At 35.9% G+C, this 21,237-nt stretch overlaps 1 protein-coding gene across 5 annotated transcripts in view; it reads left to right on the top strand.

Moving 5' to 3' along the window:
* The window catches only part of CNOT10 (CCR4-NOT transcription complex subunit 10), a 75,096-nt gene that overhangs the window by 37,532 nt on the left and 16,327 nt on the right, over window positions 1-21,237 (top strand). For 4 of the 5 annotated variants that reach the window (XR_005218421.1, XM_037846631.1, XM_037846651.1 and 1 more), the window contains 5 exons: window positions 817-966; window positions 12,240-12,442; window positions 15,541-15,662; window positions 16,772-16,948; window positions 18,414-18,494. Coding sequence is in view for 4 of the 5 variants with exons in the window: in XM_037846631.1 (XP_037702559.1) it covers window positions 817-966; window positions 12,240-12,442; window positions 15,541-15,662; window positions 16,772-16,948; window positions 18,414-18,494 (733 nt within the window). In the remaining variant the exon portion in view is untranslated. The remainder of the gene's footprint in view (window positions 1-816; window positions 967-12,239; window positions 12,443-15,540; window positions 15,663-16,771; window positions 16,949-18,413; window positions 18,495-21,237) is intronic. The other variant, XM_037846640.1, reaches the window with a different exon arrangement.

The raw sequence follows: 21,237 nt of genomic DNA on the forward strand, positions 1-21,237 counted from the left end.
ACTTTTAATGGAAATATTTCAGTATTTCTGCTGCAGAAAATTCTTGGAATTTCAGTTTATGACTTATTTCCACTGCAGAAGAAGCCTCACTCTTGCTCTTTCTCTTTTCTTTTCTTTCTCCCCTCCCCTCCTACTGTGAATGGGGGAAAATATTGATATATATGTAACAGGATTAATATCTGTAACATACAAACCAACAGATAACCAATATGAAAAACACCTTTAACCAAAGGGAAAGATGGGTAAAGGATAGGAAGAGGCAGTTTACAGGATAAGAAATACGAATGCCCAACGAACGAGAAGATGCTCAGCTGCAGTGGTACTTAAATAAATATGAATTTAAAAAAACAATGGATACTTACAATTTATTAAACAAAAATATTTTATTTATTATGTTCTTTACTTGATGTGTTTTGGCTTTTTCCATATATACTTGCTTTATTCTTTCCAATTTCTACATAGTTATTTATATGGCTATAGTACACATATATTAAGTTATTAATAATTTAGTATGTTGCATTTTTGTATCATCTCCTTACTGTTAAAAATGTTTTTAAAAATAAATAGGCTAACAATATCAGTATGCAGGGTTGGTTTCTTAAAATAATATTATCACCATTAATAACACATATTTTTAAATGAAAGAATTACAAAATTTTTAGATGTTTTCCCAAAATTTCAAATGTCTTGTGAACTGTTTTATAGGGACTAAGTGGAATTGTAAATAGAATTAATTCATGCTAGGTTAAGAATAATTTTTGTATAACGTAGGTCAACAGTAACATTTTTCTGTGGACGTATTTGCCTTTTTCTCAGGTGAATGCTTGAGATGCATGTTCTGGAATAATCTCGGTTGCATCCATTTCGCCATGAGCAAGCACAATTTGGGGATTTTCTACTTTAAAAAGGCTCTGCAGGAAAATGACAATGTCTGTGCACAGCTCAGTTCGGCCAGCACTGATCCAAGTAAGCCCAGCAGTGGGGGACAGTTTGTATTTTACTACCTGAGGAAAGTGTAATTTTAAAGAACAACCATCTGGTCAAAATGCATGCCATGTGTACCTGCATACAATCATACTGATGCCAGCCAACTAGTGTAGCTCTGGGAATTTTTAGTGAATATTGCTACTTTTACTAGCAGGGTAATTTTGAATTATCAGTGAAAACTAAAATAGCTTTCAATTTGCCATGACTTTCATCAGAATCCCATGTGCTAATGTTATAAACCAGAATATTTGATTAGTCACGACTAAGATTTCTTGACTGTGCCAAACTAGGTTTAGTTTTAGTATAGTTCCTTTTCATTCACCTGTGATAGTTGGCAGCATCTGACAATTTTTAAGCAAATTCCTGAAGTTTTTTTCTTTTATATTCATTATTTATGGATCCTTGATGTTGAATGCATGTAAATAAGTAATCATTTAGCTTTTTAAAATATAAGGAAAGTAGTCTCTTCAACAAATGAGACTGGGAGAACTGGACATCTATATCCAAAAGAATGAAAGAGGACCCCTACCTCACACCCTATACAAAATTAACTCAAAGTGGTTCAAAGATCTAAATATAAGAGCCAGTACCATAAAACTTCTAGAAGGTAATATAGGGAAATATCTTCAAGACCTAGTCATAGGAGGCAGCTTCTTAGATCTTACACCCAAAGCACAAACAATAAAAGAAAAAATAGATAAATGGGAACTCCTCAAAATCAAAAGCTTCTGTGCCTTAAAGGTCTTTGACAAAAAGGTGTAGAGGCAGCCAACTCAATGGGAGAAATATTGGAAACCATATACCTGGGAAGGGACTGATATCCAGCATATATAAAGAAATCTACAAATCAACGACAAAAGTACAAACAGCCCAATTATAAAATGGGCAAAGATATGAAAAGACATTTTTTCCAAGGAGGAAATACACATGGCTAAAAAGCACATGAAAAAATGTTCATCTTCATTACCTATTAAGGAAATACAAATCAAAACCACAATGAGATACCTTCTCACACATGTAAGAATGGTTGCCATTAAACAAACAAGTAACTACAAATGCTGGAGAGAATGTGGAGAAGTTAGAACTCTTAGCCACTGCTGGTGGGAATGTGTAATGGGTACAGCTGCTGTGGAAAACGATTTGGTGATTCCTCAGAAAACTAAATATCGAGTTGCCCTACAACCTGGCAATTCTACTACTTGGTATATACCCACAGGATCTGAAAGCAGTGACACAAACAGACATTTGCACTCCGATGTTCATAGCAGCATTATTTGCAATTGCCAGAAGATGGAAACAATTCAAATGTCCTTCAACCGAGGAATAAATAAACAAAGTTTGGTATATACATACAATGGAATGCTATGAGCAGTAAAAGGAATGAGGTCCTGAAACATGGGACAACGGAGATGAACCTTAAGGACTTAATGCTGAGTGAAATAAGTCAGACACAAAAGGAGAGATATATTATGGTATCACTAATATAAACCACCTGGACAGTGTAAAATTAATGTTTTAAAACTGTTGAATATAGGGGACCTAGAGATAGGCAGAAACTCGAGAAAGGGGAACAATTACCTAATATGTACAGACTTGTTAAAGAGATTGAACTTAAAAGTATGGGAATTGGCAGAGGTGATGACAGTTCACTAATGGGATTATAAGTATCAGTGAAGGAGACCACAGTTGAAAGGGGTTGTTTAAAGTCATGTATCTTACAGATTAGCACTACAAATATAAATAAGTTCTTGCGTGGTCTACTTCTAAGGTATGAAACTTGAACAAAGAGTTAATAGAATGGTATATTGGGAAAACTACCTATTATATACTATGGGACTATATTTAATAGGAATACCTTACTAATACCACACCAGTACTAGGGGTAAATTACTGGGTAGGGGGATAAGAGTTATGGGGTGTTCTGGGTTATGATAATTGTTTAAAATTGAGATGATGATTGTACAACTAAATGAGGATAATGTAAGACATTTTATTTTGGACAGAATAGATATTATGTGAAATTAGGGACCCTCTATTTAATAAGTAAGGTGTTGATCTTGAGGCTTGCTCTTATGAAACGTACTGCTGTAAAGGGAAGGCTAGACCTACTTATAATTATAGCTAAAAGTCACTTCTGGAGAACCTCTTCTGATGCTCAGATGTAGCCTTTCTCTAAGCCCATCTCTGCAAATATATTCGTTACCCTCCAATTTACGTGGGACATGACTCCCAGGAATGAGCCTGGCCCTGACATCAAGGGATTGAGACTGCCTTTTTGACCAAAAGGGGGAAAAGAAATGTTACCAAATAAGGTTTCAGGGACTAAGAGATTTCAAATTGAGTCAAGAAGCTATCTTGGAGGTTACTCTTATGCAAGCTTCAGCTAGATATTGCCAATGGCCGCAGCAAGCCAAGCCCAAACCAACTGTATTCCTGAAAACCCTAAAGAATACTCAGGTTCCTAGGTTCCTATCTGACATTCTTATTATGAAAGTTTCACTCACAAAGTTTATTTTCAGAAACTTAAAACTTCCAGATTGTTCCTATGCCAGATAAGTCCCAAAACCCAGAGTTACCAGTCTCTTCAAGAAACATTCAACCTGCTGCATCCCCCTTCCCCATAATTTCGATACCCTTTTTAATATGAACAGGTTAGAGTGGTCATTACCCAGATATCCCTGAAGATTGAGACAGTGATCAAATGAGAGGGAGGTTTAGCAACAGACAAGATAGGATTTAACAAAGGATTATGACTACTGAATCATTATGTAGATTTTTTTTTTTAGTCTCTAGTGTATTAGAACAGCTAGAAGGAAATAAGTGAAATTGTGCAACTGTAATCCACACTATACTTTTGAAATTTTCTCTCTAAACACTTGTTCTTAAACTGTACTTTGAAAGTTATCATTCTCTGTATATATGTTATATTTCACAATTTTAATGTGTTTAAATAAAAGAATAGAAATAAAAAAGAATAACTAGACAAAATATCAGTAAGGAAATAGAAGACTTGAATGATACTATAAACCAGTTAGACCTAACACATATACAGAACACTTCAATAACAACAGCAGAGTTTATTCTTTAGTGCACATGGATCATTCTCCGGGATAGACCATATGTTAGGTCAAAAAACAAATGTCAGTAAATTTAAAAAGTTTGAAACGATACACATTATTATCTTTTCTGACCACAGTGGAATAAAACTAGAAATTAAGGGGAAGAATTGGAAAATTCACAAATATGTGGAAATTTAACAATACACGCTTAACCAGTGGGTCAAAGAAGGAAGTCATAAGGGAATTTAGGAATTTAGGAAGTAACCTGAGACAAATGAAAATGAAAACGCAACATACCAAAACTTATGGGATGCAGCAAAAGTAGTGCTGAGAGGGAATATAGCTCTAAATGCCTACATTAAATTAAGAAAGATCTTATATCAGACACCTAATCTCATAACTAAAGGATCTAGAAAAAGAAGAGGAAACTAAACCCAAAGTTAACAGAAGGATGAAAATAACAAAGAGTAGAATAGAGATAAAAGAAATAGAGGAGAAAAGCAATAGAATCAAAACAAAAGGTTAGTTCTTTGTAAAGTTTAATGAAATCAACTAATGTTTAGTTAAGCTGACAAAGAAAAAAAGAGGAAAGAGGACACAGTAACTAAAATCAGAAATGAAAGAGGTAGAGGAGGTCATTGAAAATAAAAAGGATTATAAGAGGATACTATGAACAGTTGTACAATGACAAATTGGATAACCTAGATGAAATAAACAAATTCCTAGAAACACAAGTTACCTGAACTGAATAAAAATAAAAAAAACCTCAACAGACCAATGACAAATAGAGTAAAACAGTAATCAAAACTCCCAACAAAGAGAAGACCAGGCCAGACATCTTCTCTGGTGAATTCTACCAAACATTCCAGGAAGCATTAGCATCCCTCCTTCTCACATTTTCTAAAAAATTGAAGAGGAAGGAACACTTCTTAAGTGATTCTGTGAGGCCAGCGTCATCTTAATGCTAAAGCCAGAAAAAAGATCGTAAGAAAAGAAAATAACAGACCAATATCTCTTAAAGATATGGGAATGGACAGGGGTGATAACATAGATGGTAAAAATCCTCAACGAAAATACTAGCAAACTGAGTCCAACAGCACATTAAAAGGATTATACCACTATATCAAGTGAGATTTATCCCAGGAATCAAGAGTGGTTCAGCAAAGAAAACCAATTAATGTAATACATGACATTAATAGACTAAAGGAAAAAAAACTCGCATACATAACCATCTCAGTTGCTGCACAAAAGGCATTTGACAAAATCCAGCACCTTCTTGATGAAAAACATTCAGAAACTAGGGAATAGAATAAAACTTCCTCATTATGAAAACCCACAGCTAATACATACTCAGTGGTAAAAGACTAAAAGCTCTCCCCTTAAGAACAGGAACAAGACAAGGATGCTCACTATTACCACTGCTGTTCAACATTCTATTGGAAGTTTTAGTTGAGGAGCAGAACTTATCCTATCTGTAGAAAATCCCAAAAATCTACAACAGAAGCTACTAGAGCTAATAAACAAATACTGCAAAGTGGTGGGGGTAGAAGATCACATGCAAAATCTGGTGTTTCTATACACTAGTAATGACATTCTGTAAAGGAAAACCATTTTTTTTTTAAAAAATTTGCATCTTTACAGTTTGCAACTAAAAGAATAAATGTCTAGGAAAAATTTTACAACGGGATAAACAAAAAATTTATCAAGGATGTGAAGGACTTGTACATGGAAAGCTATAAAACATTGCTGAAAGAATTGAAGAACTAAATAAATGGAAGATCATTCTGTGTTCATGGATTGGAAGGCTAAATATTTTTAAGATGTCAGTTGCACCAAAATTATTTATAGATTCAATTCAAGTCTAATCAAAATTCCTGTAGCCTTCTTTGCAGAATGGAAAAACCAATCGTCAAATTTTCTGAAAGGTTTAGGAGCCCTGAATAGCCAAAACCATTTGGAAAAAGAAGAACAAAGCTGGAAGATTCACTTCCCAATTTTAGAACTTACTACAGAGCTACAGTAATCAAAGCAATGTGTTACTGGCATGAGGACAAACATACAGACAATGGAATAGAATTGAGAGTTCAGAAGTAAACCCTAACATCAAAGGTCAGTTGATTTTTGTCGAGAGTGCCAAATCTACTCAACAGGGAAAGAATAGTCTCTTCAACAGATGATGCTATGAAAAATGGATTTCCACATTCAAAAGAATAAAAGTAGATTCCTACCTCACACCATACAAAAAAATTAACTCAAAATGAACAGACCTAAATTTAAGAGCTAAAACTGTAAGACTGTTCTGGTTTGCTAAACCTTCTGGAATGTAAAATATCAGAAATGGATTGGCTTTTATACAGGGGGGTTTATTAGGTTACAAATTTTTAGTTCTGAGGCCATAAAAGTGTCCAAACTAAGGCATCAACAAAAGGAGATACTTCAGTGAAGAAAGGCCAATGGCATCTGGGGTCACATGGGAAGGCACATGGCTGGAATCTGCTGGACCTCTCCTGGGGTTAGCTTCTGGTTTCCATTGCTTTCTCCAAGATGTTTCTGGGCTTCTGTCTCAGCTTCTCTCTCAGCTCCTCTCTCAGCTCCTGTGCGCCCTTGCTTGTTTCTGCCAGGGCATTTCTCTCGTAAGTGTCTGAGGGTCCTCTGCTAGCTTCTCCGGGGCAAACTCTAGATTTCCTCTCTTAGCCTCTCTTTTGGTTCTGGTTTCAACAACTGTCTCCAAAATATCTCTGAGCATTTTCTCTCTAAGCATCTCTGAGCTCTCTCTCTCTCTCTCTCTGGGAGCTCTCTCTCTCTTTTTTTAAAAAAAATTCCGTTTTATTAAGATATATTCACATACCATACAGTCATCCATGGTGTACAATCAGCTGTTCACATTCCATCATATAGTTGTGCATTCATCACCACAATCAATTTTTAAACATTTTCATTACTCCAAAAAGAATGAAAATAAGAACAAAAAATAAAAAAGAACACCCAAATCATTCCCACACACACCCCCATCCCACCCCTATTTTTCATTTAGTTTTGTCTCCATTCTTCTATTCATCCCATCCATACCCTGGATAAAGGAAGCGTGAGCCACAAGGTTTTCCAATCCACATCATCACACCATGTAAGCTGCATACTTTTACCAATCATCTTCAGGAATCAAGGCTACTGGGTTGTAGTTCGACAGTTTCAGGTATTTCCTTCTAGCTATTCCAATACACTAAAACCTGAACAGGGATATCTATATATAGTGCATAAAAATGCCCTCCAGAGTGACCTTTCGACTCCATTTGGAATCTCTCAGCCACTAAAACTTTATTTTGTTTCATTTTGCTTCCCCCTTTTGGTTAAGAAGATTTTCTCAGTTCCACAATGTCAGGTCCAGGCTTATCCCTGGGAGTCATGTCCTATGTTGCCAGGGAGATTTACACCCCTGGGAGTCATGTCCCACATAGGGGGCAGGGCAGTGAGTTCACCTGTTGAGTGGGCTTAGAAAGAGAAAGAGGGCCACATCTGAGCAACAGAGAGGTTCTCTGGGGAGACTCTTAGGCACAGTTATAAGTAGGCTTAGCCTCTCCTTTTCAGTAACAAGCTTCATAAGGGCAAGCCCCAAGATCAAGGGCTAAGCCTACTAAATTGTTAGTCCTCAGTGTTTATGAGACTATCAGTAATAACCCAGGTAGGGGTGTCCAACATTTCTACGTTTTTCTCCAGTTCTTCAGGTGGGCCCTGCAAATATATTTTTATTCTCTGCCCAAATTACTTTGGGATGTATCAGTATTTCACACTAACCTGTACAAAAGATCCCACCCACAATAGGTCCGCCCCCACGAGATTGGATTAAAAGAACATGGCTCTTGTGGAATACATAATAGATTCAAAACAGCACAGACATTTAGAAGAAAAATAGGGAAATATCTTCAGGACCTTGTATTAGGCAGTGGATTCTTAGACTTTACATTGAAGGAACATGCAACAAAAGAAAAAAGATAGTTAAATTGGACTTCATCAAAGTTAAAAATTCTTCCTTCAAAGAACATTATCAAGAAAGTGAAAACAACCTACAGAATGGGAGAAAATATTTGGAAACCATATATCTGATAAAGGTTAATATCCAGAATATGTAGAGAACTTCTACAACTCAATAGCAGAAAGACAGACAACCCAATTTAAAACAACAAACAACAACAAATGGGTAAAGGACTTGAGTAAACATTTCTCCAATGAAGATCTACAAATAAGTAATAAGCATATGAAAGTCATTAACTATCAGGGAAATGCACATATCAAAACCACAATGAGATACCCCCCTCACACCCAATAGAATGGCTATTAAAAAAACATTAAAATAGCAAGTTTGGAGAGGATGTGAAAAATAGGAACCCTTGTACATTGTTGATGGATTGTAAATTGGTGTAAACCACTGTGTAAAACTATTTGGTAGTTCCTCAGAAAGTTAAGTATAGAATTATGGTTATGACATTTGCAATCCCACCTCTAGGTATATTTGCAAAAGAATTGATGCAGGAACTCAAAAGTTGTTTGCACAACCGATGGTTGTGGCAGCATTGATTCACAATAGTCAAAAGATGAAGGAACCCAGGGTCCATCAGCTGAAGAATAAATAAACAAATATGGTGCAGTGGGATTATTATTCACCTTGTAAAAAGAAATGAAGTTCTGATATATGGTTCAATGTGGATGAACCTTGAAGATATCATATGTGAAATCAGCCAGACAAAAAAGGACAAATATTGAAATATTGTATGACCCTCATTTATATGAAATAATTAGACTATATTAAATTCATAGAGTCAGAAATTAGAATGCAGGTTACGAGGGGCAGGGGTGAGGGAATGGAGAATTAATACTTAATTGGTAGAGAGTTTCTGTTCGGGGTATTGAAAAAGTTTTAGTAAGTATGACAGTGAATGTATCACCATGAACTGCGTACTTGAAAGTGGTTAAATTCAGAAATTTTTACGCCATATATGTATAACCACAATAAAAATGTAAACAAAAAAGATAAAAATAAGAGTGACACACAAAATATGTAAAAAAAACTTTGATGAAAAATATATCTAAAATCATAAGTGGTCTCAATTTATTAAGGAATGTGAAATCTTAAATAAATGAGAAAGTAAGCCATAATCATTTTCGGTAAGTTATTTTTTATTTCTATAGTAAAGTCCCCTAACATTTCTGAATACTTGTAATTAAGATGGCACATCTTAATAAATAAAATGGTTAACCAAGCTGAAAGTCAGAAAAGTGAAATCTTCTGAAGGCCTATAAAAATGTGGGAAAGACCATGAGAATGGGTCTTATCTCTCATCTTTGCCTTCCTGGAATATTGTTGCCTGAAGAACTGACAAATGAGAAGAGACTTCTCTGGCCCTGCCAGCACAGACAACTGGGATGACTCTACTCAGGAGAACATTTGTGGGGTTAGGGGTAGGAGCATGTGCCAGTTTGAATGTATTGTGTCCCCCAAATGCCATTATTTTTGATGTAGTCTTGTGGGGCAGAAGTTTTGGTGCTGATTAAATTTTCTTTGGAGATGTGCCCCACCCAGCTGTGGGTGATGACTCTAATTGGATAATTTCTATGAAGTGTTGCCCCGCCCGTTGGGTGGCCTTGATCAGTGGAGCCATATAAATGAGCTGACTCAAAGAGAAGGAACTCAGTGCAGCTGTGAGTGACATTTTGAAGAGGAGCAAGCTTGCTAGAGAGGAACATCCTGGGAGAAAGCCATTTTGAAACCAGAACTTTGGAGCAGACGCCAGCCACATGGCTTCCCAGCTAATGGGGGTTTTCCGGATGCCATTGGCCATCCTCCAGTGAAGGTACCCGATTACTGATGTGTTTACCTTGGATACTTCATAGCCTTAAGACTGTAACTGTATAGCCAAATAAACCCCCTTTTTATAAAAACCAATCCATCTCTGGTGTTTTGCATTCTGCAGCATTAGCAAACTAGAACAGATTTTGGTACCAGAGAAGTGGGGTGCTTTTGCTGCTGAGTTTGCAAATACCCAAACATGTTGGAACAGCTTTTTAAATGGATAAAGGGGACGATTCTGGAAGAATTGTGAGGAGCTTGTAAAAAAGGCCTAAACTGCTTTGAAGAGACTGTTGTGGAATATTGGACTCTAAAGATACTTCTGACGAGGCCTTGAACCAAAATGATGAATGTGTTGTTGCAAAAATGGAAGAAAGGCGATCCTGGTTTTAAAATGGCAGAGCCTTTGGCAAATTAGAGTCCTGGTGTCAGATGGAAAGAAGAATTTGAAAGCGACAACCTGGAATACTTTAGATGAGGAGATCTCCAGACTATGTGGGGAGGATTGTACCCCTGGCTTCTCCTTGCAGCTTATAGTAAAATGCAAGTGGAGAGAGATAAACTTATAACTGAACTCTTGGGTTCAAAGAAACCAGAAGCTGATGGCTTGGAAAATTATGGGCTTCCAGGGGGTGGAATCCCAGAAGCTACAGCCCAACATGAGGATGTAACCAACCATGGAACCCAGCCGCCATTTCAGTACAAGCCAAGATTGGAGATGGAATTATCCAGAAAGGATTTCTGGAAAGTCCTATTGTCTGATGGCTTTGACCCCTGCATGTTTCATGCGAAGCCAACAGAATTTTTGCGAGATCTTTACAGACAGAGCCATTGCCAGTCTGGACTGCAGAAGACAGACAAGGAACAAACTGAAAGAAAAATCTCTTCAAAGACAGAGCCATGGAGCTTGAGGTCTGGAGTCAAGAGGTCTTGGGCTGGGAGAGCGGAGCAGGCCACACGCATGGAAAGGGTGAGTTTGCCCTGGAGGTCAAGGGCGGGCCTTCCGCCTCGAAGCTCAGGAAATGTCCTGGCCACCCCAAGCCCCAAAGAGGGTAGAGCACATTCCCAGGGAATTGGGGAGAGCCTGGCTGCCACCACACTGTTCTGAAGGGATTCAGCATGTGCCCTGGAGATGGAAGGGAATCCGGGAGCTGCCCGGATGTTTGAGGAGGGTGGGGCTGAGAAGGTGGTCTCCCCAATTTGTGGATATGTTGGAGCACTCACCCAAGTGTTTGGAGAGGAAAGGGCTGCCACAGAGGCCCTTAGGAAGAGTTAGACTCCCGCTCTCTCAAGCCCCAAGGATGCAACGTTGTTCTGTAAATGACTCTCAGACTTTGAAATCTAATGGAATTTGTCCTGAGGATTTTAGGAACTGTTTTGGTCCTGTTAACCCTGTTTTCCTTACTCTTTCTCCTTATGGCAATGGAAATGTTTATCCTATGAATGTCCCTCCTTTGTATATTGGAAGCATGTAACTTGTTCTAAGTCCACAGATCCAAAGCTAAAGGAGAATTATGCCTTAGGACCCACCATGCCTGTAATTGATTTTGATAGGATCTTTTACTTAACTTCTGTTACTGAAATGATTTAAGTTTTTGTGATATTGTGATGGAATGAATGTATTTTGTATTTGGAAAGATAATGTCATTTTGGGGTCCAGGGGGTGGAATGTGCCAGTTTGAATGTATTGTGTCCCCCAAATGCCATTATCTTTGATGTAATCTTGTGGGGCAGAAGTTTTGGTGCTGATTAGATTTTCTTTGGAGATGTGCCCCACCCAGCTGTCTAATTGGATAATGTCTAATTGGATAATTTCCATGGAGTGTTGCCCCACCCATTGGGTGGGCCTTGATCAGTGGAGCCATATAAATGAGCTGACTCAAGGAGAAGGAACTCAGTGCAGCTGTGAGTGACATTTTGAAGGGGAGCAGGCTTGCTAGAGAGGAATGTCCTGGGAGAAAGCCATTTTGAAACCAGAACTTTGGAGCAGATGCCAGCCACATGCCTTCCCAGCTAATAGAGGTTTTCCGGATACCATTGGCCATCCTCCAGTGAAGGTACCCGATTACTGATGTGTTACCTTGGACACTTTATAGCCTTAAGACTGTAACTGTGTAGCCAAATAAACCCCCTTTTTGTAAAAGCCAATCCATCTCTGGTGTTTTCCATTCTGCAGCATTAGCAAACTAGAACAGAGCATCATTGGTGAGAGCTATTACAACTTCTTGTTGAGGTTATTGGCAATAGACAAGGTAGCTTTGTAGCTTTTAAGTTCTTAGTGGAATAAATGTTTTCAGCGTAACTGTTATCTTTATTCCAAAGATTTATTCTCATCTAATTTTTATCACTAGGCAAAAAGTTTTCAGGACGACCCATGTGTACATTACTAACCAACAAGAGGTATGAGTTGCTGTATAACTGTGGAATTCAGCTGCTTCACATTGGAAGGCCTCTTGCTGCCTTCGAGTGTCTCATTGAAGCTGTTCAGGTTTACCATGCAAATCCCCGCCTCTGGTTACGGCTGGCTGAGTGCTGCATTGCTGCCAATAAGGGCGTAAGTACGGCTTGGATATCTTTTTGAAATCTCTCCCCCCAATCCTGTTGCATGGAAAACAAAAATACTTGGTAAGGAATAAAACCTCGTCCCCTTTATAACCTTCAGTGAATTTACAAAGATAAGTATTCTTCTGTTCTCTAATAGTCGCACAGAACTTTAGTTTCATGAAGTCATTTGGTAATATTCTGGCTCTTGGTAAGTATGGCCACTTGTATCAGCAGTCACATTAAAGAGTTGAAGCCAACAAGGTCAGGTCTGTGAACAGTGGTCTGCTAACTGCTGGGGCAGAGGCCCTGCCATCTGCTGGCATGAGAATGATATGTACACCAGGCAATTAGAGAATACTAATGATAACATAGTGAGTGTGGAAAGAACAGCATTAAACTGCATTTTTTTGCATGGGGGTGCATGGTGGGGTATTTTTGTTTCAGTAAATAATTTAGAGCTCATGGATTACCAGGCTGTTTCTTTCTGAATTGTGCTTGTCCACAATGGCTGTGAGAAACAGGCTGTTCTACATCTGTGTCTATACCTATATTATCTTCAAATGGCAGTAAGGCTTCTGAATCTTAAATGGAACTATCATTGGGAGGGAGGGGAAAGACAGGTTGTATCAGGATTACCAGATGTCTATATCACCCCATTTCCTACCTACCTATCCCTTTGCTGTACTTTCGTTGTTTAGGGACTGGGAGGTGTGGTATCCTTAAGTTTGCCTGGCATGCCTGCAGTTGATGATATAAGATGCTTAGGCTCTTTTCCTGCTGCTAAACAGCACACCCTGAAAAGAAACTACAAAAGCTAAGAGATTTAAGAAAACAGTGTTTTCCATGCAGTTTTCACACATGGTGTTTATGTATTTTATGATTTGAGTACATCGCTAAGGGGAAGAGATGAGTGATGTCTTTGGAAAGTCTTTAATGGTTTAGTTCTTTGCTTTCTAAAGGACAACTTACTTATTGCATAATTCTTCAATTAATGGATAATCAAGAATTCTAGGCAGAATTTATGTTAAAAAAATATAGAAATTGTTTATTTTAAGTGTTGGGGTCATTTCTTTTGCACAGTTACTGGAAACCACAGATACTTCTGCTTTAGAGTAGAGAAATATAGTGAGATTTAATAGTTTCTTTTTAAATTACTTATTTTTAGAAATATTACTTTTAGGTTTCTGTGTGTGTTGATTTCATTGGACTTGTGTGTCCCACTTTTTTCTTCTAGAAAGTTCAAAATTTGTAATTTTGAAAAAACGGTAAAGGTGACTTTTGGTTGCTGTAACTTGGTGGATACCAGATCACACACAATAGGAAACTTGCCATAAATGATTTATCTATCTCTGTCTAAGCTGCTTCTCCTTTTAAAAAAGATTTGAGATGGCCTAAAGGATAGTAAAAGCAAACCCAAAAATACTCTCAAAATCAGAGTAAAATCCTATAGGAGACATGGTAAATCCCAAATAAAATTTCTAAGTTTCTTTTGTATTGTGAGGAAAGAAGGGATGCTGAAAAAAGCAGTTTATACGTTTGTTAAATTGGTGATGCCAGTGACGTCATTTTGACCTTTTCTGTTTCTATGGTGCATATTGTTTCAAATTTCTTGGCAGAGGCAGGGCCTATGCTTACCTGGGCAGTTTATAATATATGAGAAAAGATTTGCTGAACAAAAAACATAGACCCAATTGTAGGGAGGGTATTTAAACAATTTAAGAAGAAGTTATTAAGAGCACCTAAAATGTACCATTTACTTTTCTGAAAAAGCTTCAGATTTGTTGAGTGATACTACTACCATGGCACTGTAAAATAATGAATATTTTAATTATTTATGATCCTTTTACATGAAAACTAATCTGGCACATATTCTTACTGTGTATTATTGAAGGTATGGTTTATTGTGGTTGTTTTAGTTCTATTCCATCATAGTCCAGTTTGTTTTCATGTGTTGTATCTCTAGATCTAGCCATCTCGATCAATTTGCATGGCCTCAGGGATCAGGGAAGTGAGTACTGAGTAGATGAATCATTGTGAATTTAATACCACCCCTAGGAAAAGAACTCGGAATCAAACTCCTTCCAATAATGGGTCAGAGTATTCACCTTTTTTTTTTTAATTTTTCATTAATTTTGCTTAGCTGCCTCCTCAACACAAAATTAGTTCCAGTTAGAGCAGTTTTATCATATTTTTAAAGCACTAATATTTTCTTTTTAAAATGAATGTATAAATGGATCCTTGTTTAATTAGAAGTCATGTATAGAAGTGCCGCTCTAAAGAACATACGTTGGGAACCAGAAGTAACAGTACAGTACATTTGTGGAGAAAGTCTTATTGCAGGGAGGAATTCAGTTCTACAGGTCCAGTTTGATTGGCTGTGGCTTGGTCCTGTATTTGAGAATCTGGATGTCTTTATACAATTGCTAGTTGGGATTCCACCAGCAGATAAATCAGAAACTTTGATTGGAAGAGGAAGATGATTGCAATTGGCAACATCAGGCTCCCGTAGTGAGATGATGAAGCTTAGTGAAACACCCTGAAATACTATATCTATGTAGTAGCTTTTACTATTTTCATTTTAATGGTTATAGAGTTTGGGGATTTTAATTTTCCGGAAGACAAGAATTGTGTCCATGTAATTCTTAACATATGTAGCTTGTAATAGTTCATCTGTTGTTAACAATTTAATATTTTCAATAGAAGAAGTGGAACTGACTGCTTCCATTTTCTTTCACATTGTATTTTTGTGGCCCTCTTTCTTGCTTCACTCTGATGCCACAGTGACCATAATACACAGCATGATGCATGGGTTGTAGAACATTCTAAATGAATCATTCTTTATAAATCCTTGAGATTTTGTTTAATTGCTTTTATTCATTAGAATTACCTCAAATCTCATTATTATAAAATATAGCATATATCATACTTTCAACCTCATGTACTCTTCCCTCCAATACCAAACATGTTTCCTTTGTCACCAAAAACTCCACATTGATGGATCTTAAGAAATTGCTTAAACTTAGAGCAAGTATGAAAGGTATCCAATCACTTTTCATGCCCTATCTTGTAATTCCCTTAAATTTATAGTGAACTATTTATATTTTGTAGAGTTCGGAACAAGAAACTAAAGGTCTTCCGAGCAAAAAAGGAATTGTGCAATCTATTGTTGGTCAAGGCTATCATCGTAAAATAGTTCTAGCATCACAGTCCATACAGAATACTGTATATAAGTAAGTATTTTGCAGAGATGAAATGTGTACATATTTAATACTGTTTCACATAATGTTACTTATGTATAAAACTACTCTTGGGGTTTTTCACTTCATAGGAGGAACCACTTTATAACTATGTTGTATTGCTACTTCAACCAATAGACCCCTGTGTTTATGTCCATAGTGAATGTTATCTGGCATGTTGTGATTTTGGTTTATTACGTGCATAGGTACTGAAATTGTTGATGGCCTTAGAAACATTATTCAGAATGTCCAGAAGAGGGCATCTTGATGTTTCCTTTTTATATAGTTTTGGTTACCATTGGTGCTTCTCTTTTGGGTATTTTCTCAGTCCCTAGGAATGAAAATATTTTAAAGCAAATTCCTAGGATTAGGAGGGAAAAGTACTAACACATAAAGCAACCTAAGCAATATAGAAGCTGTCACATGTAGAACCTTCAGTTGAACAACTTAAGAATGAACATTTTTATCTTGTATAAAGATTCGAATTTGTAGTTACTGTTATTTCTCAAATAGACTTGGCAAAGAATTAGCTGCCTTTTTTTCTTTCACAGAAAAGAAAATTTGTCACTGCCATTTAAAACTTTTTCTGAAGTTTAAATAGTATCTGATATACAACATTTTGGCCTTAATTTGATTCAACTATATAATGCAAGAATTTTTAAAAGATTATTATAATAACTATAATTTTCCTACATTTTCAAAGTTGTTAGTAATTTTCAGAAATTTAGCTTTTGTCTAATGCTGACTCAGTTTGTATAACAAACCAATAGAAAATAATATAAAATGTCAACAAATTATAATTTTCCCTGTCTATAGTTCTTCTGTTGCATTACCATTGACATTACATGTATATTCCAAGTCATGTCCCAACTTTGTCTCATTCCTAGAGACACACCGTATAAAATGTATATCCATTATTTCCTCTATGTAGTATTCAGGATTTGGGATTTTTGGCGTTCTCTTATTAACTACTCATACTGAATTTTCTACCTATAAAAGGCAAAGTTTTCGTCTACAATTATAGTGGTTTTATTATAGACAAAAGAAAAGTCGTATTTATTTTTATGTTATCTACTTAGCTAATTCAGTTTTTTTATTTTAAGTGATGGACAGTCTTCAGCCATTCCTGTAGCCAGTATGGAGTTTGCAGCCATTTGTCTCAGAAATGCCTTGTTGCTGTTACCAGAAGAACAGCAAGATCCAAAGCAAGAAAATGGGTCTAAAACCAGTAATCAGTTAGGTGGCAACACGGAAAGCAGTGAAAGCAGTGAAACTTGCAGGTATTCTGATCCCTTGACCTCCCTTGGCAAAATCCTTTCAAGAATTGACTAACCGGCTTCTTTGTCTTTTAAATAAATTTCTAAAAGCTTAAGCCAGAATCTCCAAAATTCCAGAATTCACTGCTTTGAATAATAGGAAAGGAAAGGATGAGTATTTAAATATTTCAGTAAGAGAAATAAGGTAAAGTCTAAATGAAGAGATACTCTTGAATGAGAAAAGTGGAAACAACACCTCTTCATTATCAGAAGGAATATTTGCAAGGAGTCCTGTAGTTATCAGAGACAACCTATTTTTTTTTACTTTTATTAAAATAAATACTTAAGTCCTGAAACTTCTCATTTCTTACCATCCTCTGCCTTTTCTCTTAATATACTGTAAACTGCTAACCTCAAGAATATTTCTATATGTTTCTTGTTTTCTCATATAAATTAAAAATTATGCCATTCTATAGAAATTGGGAGCATTTAGCGAGTAGCAATGAAACAAACACTATTAATTTATAGAAAGTTCTGTTTTCACACATGGCACTGTTAACCAAGCAAGGGCTCACTGGCCAACATGCAGAAAGGCCAATACTATGACATCAAGATTTTGAGAAAATTATTGCGAGGTCGACGGGCAAGGAGACAGATGCAAGGCTTAAATCTGTCTCCCCGATCTGAGAGTTAAGGGGGATTTTATGGGATTGGAAGGTGAGGGGGAGGACAGAAGTGAGGAGGTTTGATATGGCATAGTCCAATTGGTTAATTATAGAGTTGTCCTTATGTGGTAGAGTGGATTTTAGGCCAGATCTTCCTTATTGAAGGACCTTTTGGCATTTGATTTGCCTCCTAGTCCTCGTAATCTTGGTTCCAAGGGAGGTGACCTGTGTTCCTGGTGTCCAAAAGGTCATCTAAAGGACAAGAGTCTGTTTTCTGTGCATGCTTAGGCTATATAACCTGTGGTTAAACCAGCTCAGAAGAAAAGGTTACAGTAACACAGACCATCCCCACAAACCAGTTTTAGCCTGCCCATGGTTACAGAGCCTTTAAACTCAGCTGTCCAATCCTAGCTTTTATTCTTGATTATAATAGAAATGCATGTTTATTATAGGAAACTTGGAAAAAAATCATGGTTTTTTTTTTCCCATTAAAGGGTTTTACTCTAGTTGATAAAAGGCAATCAGAAAAATAAGAAATGTGTGAAAATATGTGGGTAGTTTCCTCCATGTAATGGAGATATTGTTTTCAGGTTGAGATTTTTATTGGAGAAAAGAAATCAATATACAATTTAAAGGCACTGGAAAAAAGAAAGCTAATAAACAGTATAGCTTTAATATGTTAGTGCTATCAAATTTCTAAGCATTTTCATTGTTTTGTCCTTAAACTTTTGTCATAAAAATTTGCATGGGAGTTGGGATAGGAAAACTAAATGCTACATTTAATTAATTTGTTCTTCATAATTAATAAACTATCTTTATTTCAGCAGTAAAAGCCATGATGGAGATAAATTCATTCCAGCTCCACCTTCTTCTCCATTGAGAAAACAGGAATTAGAAAACTTAAAGTGAGTATCTAATCAAAATTGCTATTGCATCTATTGAAGTGATTGCATTGTTTTTTTCCTCCTTTATTCCATTAATACTATGAATTAAGTTTATTGAATGTCAGGTGTTAAACTGGCCTTGCAATTTTGTGATAAACCCTACTAATATGGTCACAAGGTATTATTATTTTTTATAAATTGCTAGATTCAAATTGTTAATATTTTATTAGGGATATTTGCTTCTGTGTTCACAAAGAAGGTTGGTCCATAATTTTCTTTTCTTGTAATGTCTTTGTCAGATTTTGGTTTCAGGGTTGTGCTGATAAATGAGCTGGGAAGTGTTTCCTTCTATTTTCTGAAAGAGTTTGTGTCCAAGATAGGTGTTATTTCTTCCTCAAATGTTTGATAGAATTCACTAGTGAAACCATCTGGGCATAGGGTTTTCTTTGTGGGAATATTTTTGTTAATGAATACAAAGTTTTAAATAGAGCGCTATTCAGATTTTCTGTTTCATCTTTTGTCAGTTTGGGTAAGTTATATTTTTAAAAGGAATTTTCCTTTTCATACACGTTGTCAAATGTATGGCATAATGTTATTTTGTCTATCTCCATTTTAATTTCTGATTTTGGTAATTTGTATTTTCCCCCTCCTGAACAGTCTGTTAGGGATTTAACAATTAATTGAGTTGATTTTTAAAGAACATACTTTTACTTATTGACTTTGTTTTCTGATTCCTCTTTCATTGTTTCTGTTTTTTATTTTGTTCTTCCTTCTGCTAACTTTAGGTTTTTTTTGCTTTTCTTTTAGCTTCCTAAAATGGAATCTTAGTTCATTGACTTTAGACCTTTCTTCTTTTCTAATAGTATTTAAATCTATACATTTCCCTTTAAGTCTTGTTATAACTACAACCCACAGATTTTTTGTTTTGTTTTGTTTATTCAGCATGGTGTAGTTTTGTGTGCATGTGTTTTAATTAAACTTTTTATTTTGAGATAATTATAGGTATACTTGCAGCTATAAGAAATAATAGAGAGATGGTGTACTCAATAGCAAACTAGGACATGATACTGTATACGCCTGAAGATCTTCCTTTAGGATTTCTTATGACACAAGTCTTAGTTTTTTTTTTCTTTTTTTAGATCAAAAATTGTCTTTGTTTCATCTTCATTCTTGGGAGATATTTTCACTGGATATAGAATTCAAGCTTGGTAGGGAATTTTTTTTTTCCATTCTATTCTCAAGACTGTGCTATCTTTCAGCTTCTGTTTTTTCTGATTAGAAGTTCAGTCATTGTGTGCAAGATGCCATTTTCCTCTCTCAATTAAGGTGGTTTGCCTCTCTCTGTTTTGAGGCAATTAGACTATGATGAGTCTAAGTGTGGTTTTCTTTGTATTTATCTTAGCTGCAGTTAAGTGACTTTCTTGAATCTGCACATTTATCTTTTAATAAATTTGGGATGTTTTTGACCATTACATCTTTATATTATTTCTGTCTCTGTTTTGAAGATACTCATCTCTTTTTAGCCCATTAGTATAAAATTGGGACTTTTCAGGAATTCTTGCGTGGTTCTTAATCTAATCATGAGTTCATAGGCTAGATGTTAATTTTGCTGCTGCTTTTTTTCTTGAAGATGTTAGAAATGCAAACTTTTTTCTTAAATACAGGAAAAGCTGTATTTTCTTTTAGCACTTTCACTGTCAGGCTATCAAAATAACTGATGTAAATTTTTGTTTCAGCTAGAATTTATTTATGTAAACAGTGAAGTAGGGATCTATCCTGACTTTGTAAAATTTTTCACGGTATAGGTCATTTGGTTAAATACAATCAACTCCTTCAAAATAAAGGATGGAACAAGAGAACTGTAAAATGCTATGATTTTATGTCTAAACAGTTCAAATTTCCATTTAAATAAAATAATTTGTGTTTTATTTCTATATGCTTGAAACAGTCTGGAAGGATCTATGTTGAAACCTTTGTAGTGGCTGTTCCTGAATGGTGGCATAACCAATGGTTTCTGTTTTTTTCTTGGATCTGTTTTTTTTCTAACCTTTAAAAAATAAAGATGTTTCACTAATGTTTTCAATTCTCCTCCTTGCATATACTTAGGGACTCTGGAGGAAACAATGGCCTGCATATGTGCCCTTTTCTGATCAAGTTTTGTTAAACCAGTGCCTTCATGTCAGGGTATTGCAGCCAGCAAGCTCAGGGCTCCAGGCCGACCCTCTCAACAAAACAGCAAAAAGGATATTGGCCCCAATTTTTTTACTCTGTGTTTTATTTTGTCAAAGTGTAGCATAAATTCCCACTTATGCAATAACACCCTCTGTGTCCTCTTGTCAGGAAGGAAGAATTAAACCTCTGGTTTATATGCAGGAAAATCTTAACCTTAAATGTGACTCATCTCAAATTTAGCTAGAAATGAGGAATTGGTCTTAAAGGTTTTAAAAGTTATGTTTTGTTTTTTTAAAACTTGCTAAAGATAATTAACAGTTTTTTAGATTGTTTTCAGTTTTGTTAAAATTCCCTGAATTCTTATTTCATATATATTAACTATAAGATATCAAGAAAATAAAAGTACTGTGACAAATTACCAGTGAAACAGTGGCAAAAGCAAAGTATACACAAGAAAGGTATTGTTGAGTGAAATAAAACTGAATAATTTTTAAAAATCAATCAAATTCTGACATATAAAATTAACTCATTGTGCTGTCTTTTCCTCCTGAGTAGACAGAAATGTGTAAAAACAAAGCAAATTAATAACAGT

This window comes from Choloepus didactylus, chromosome 1 (assembly GCF_015220235.1).
Source record: "Choloepus didactylus isolate mChoDid1 chromosome 1, mChoDid1.pri, whole genome shotgun sequence".
NCBI lineage: Eukaryota > Metazoa > Chordata > Mammalia > Pilosa > Megalonychidae > Choloepus > Choloepus didactylus.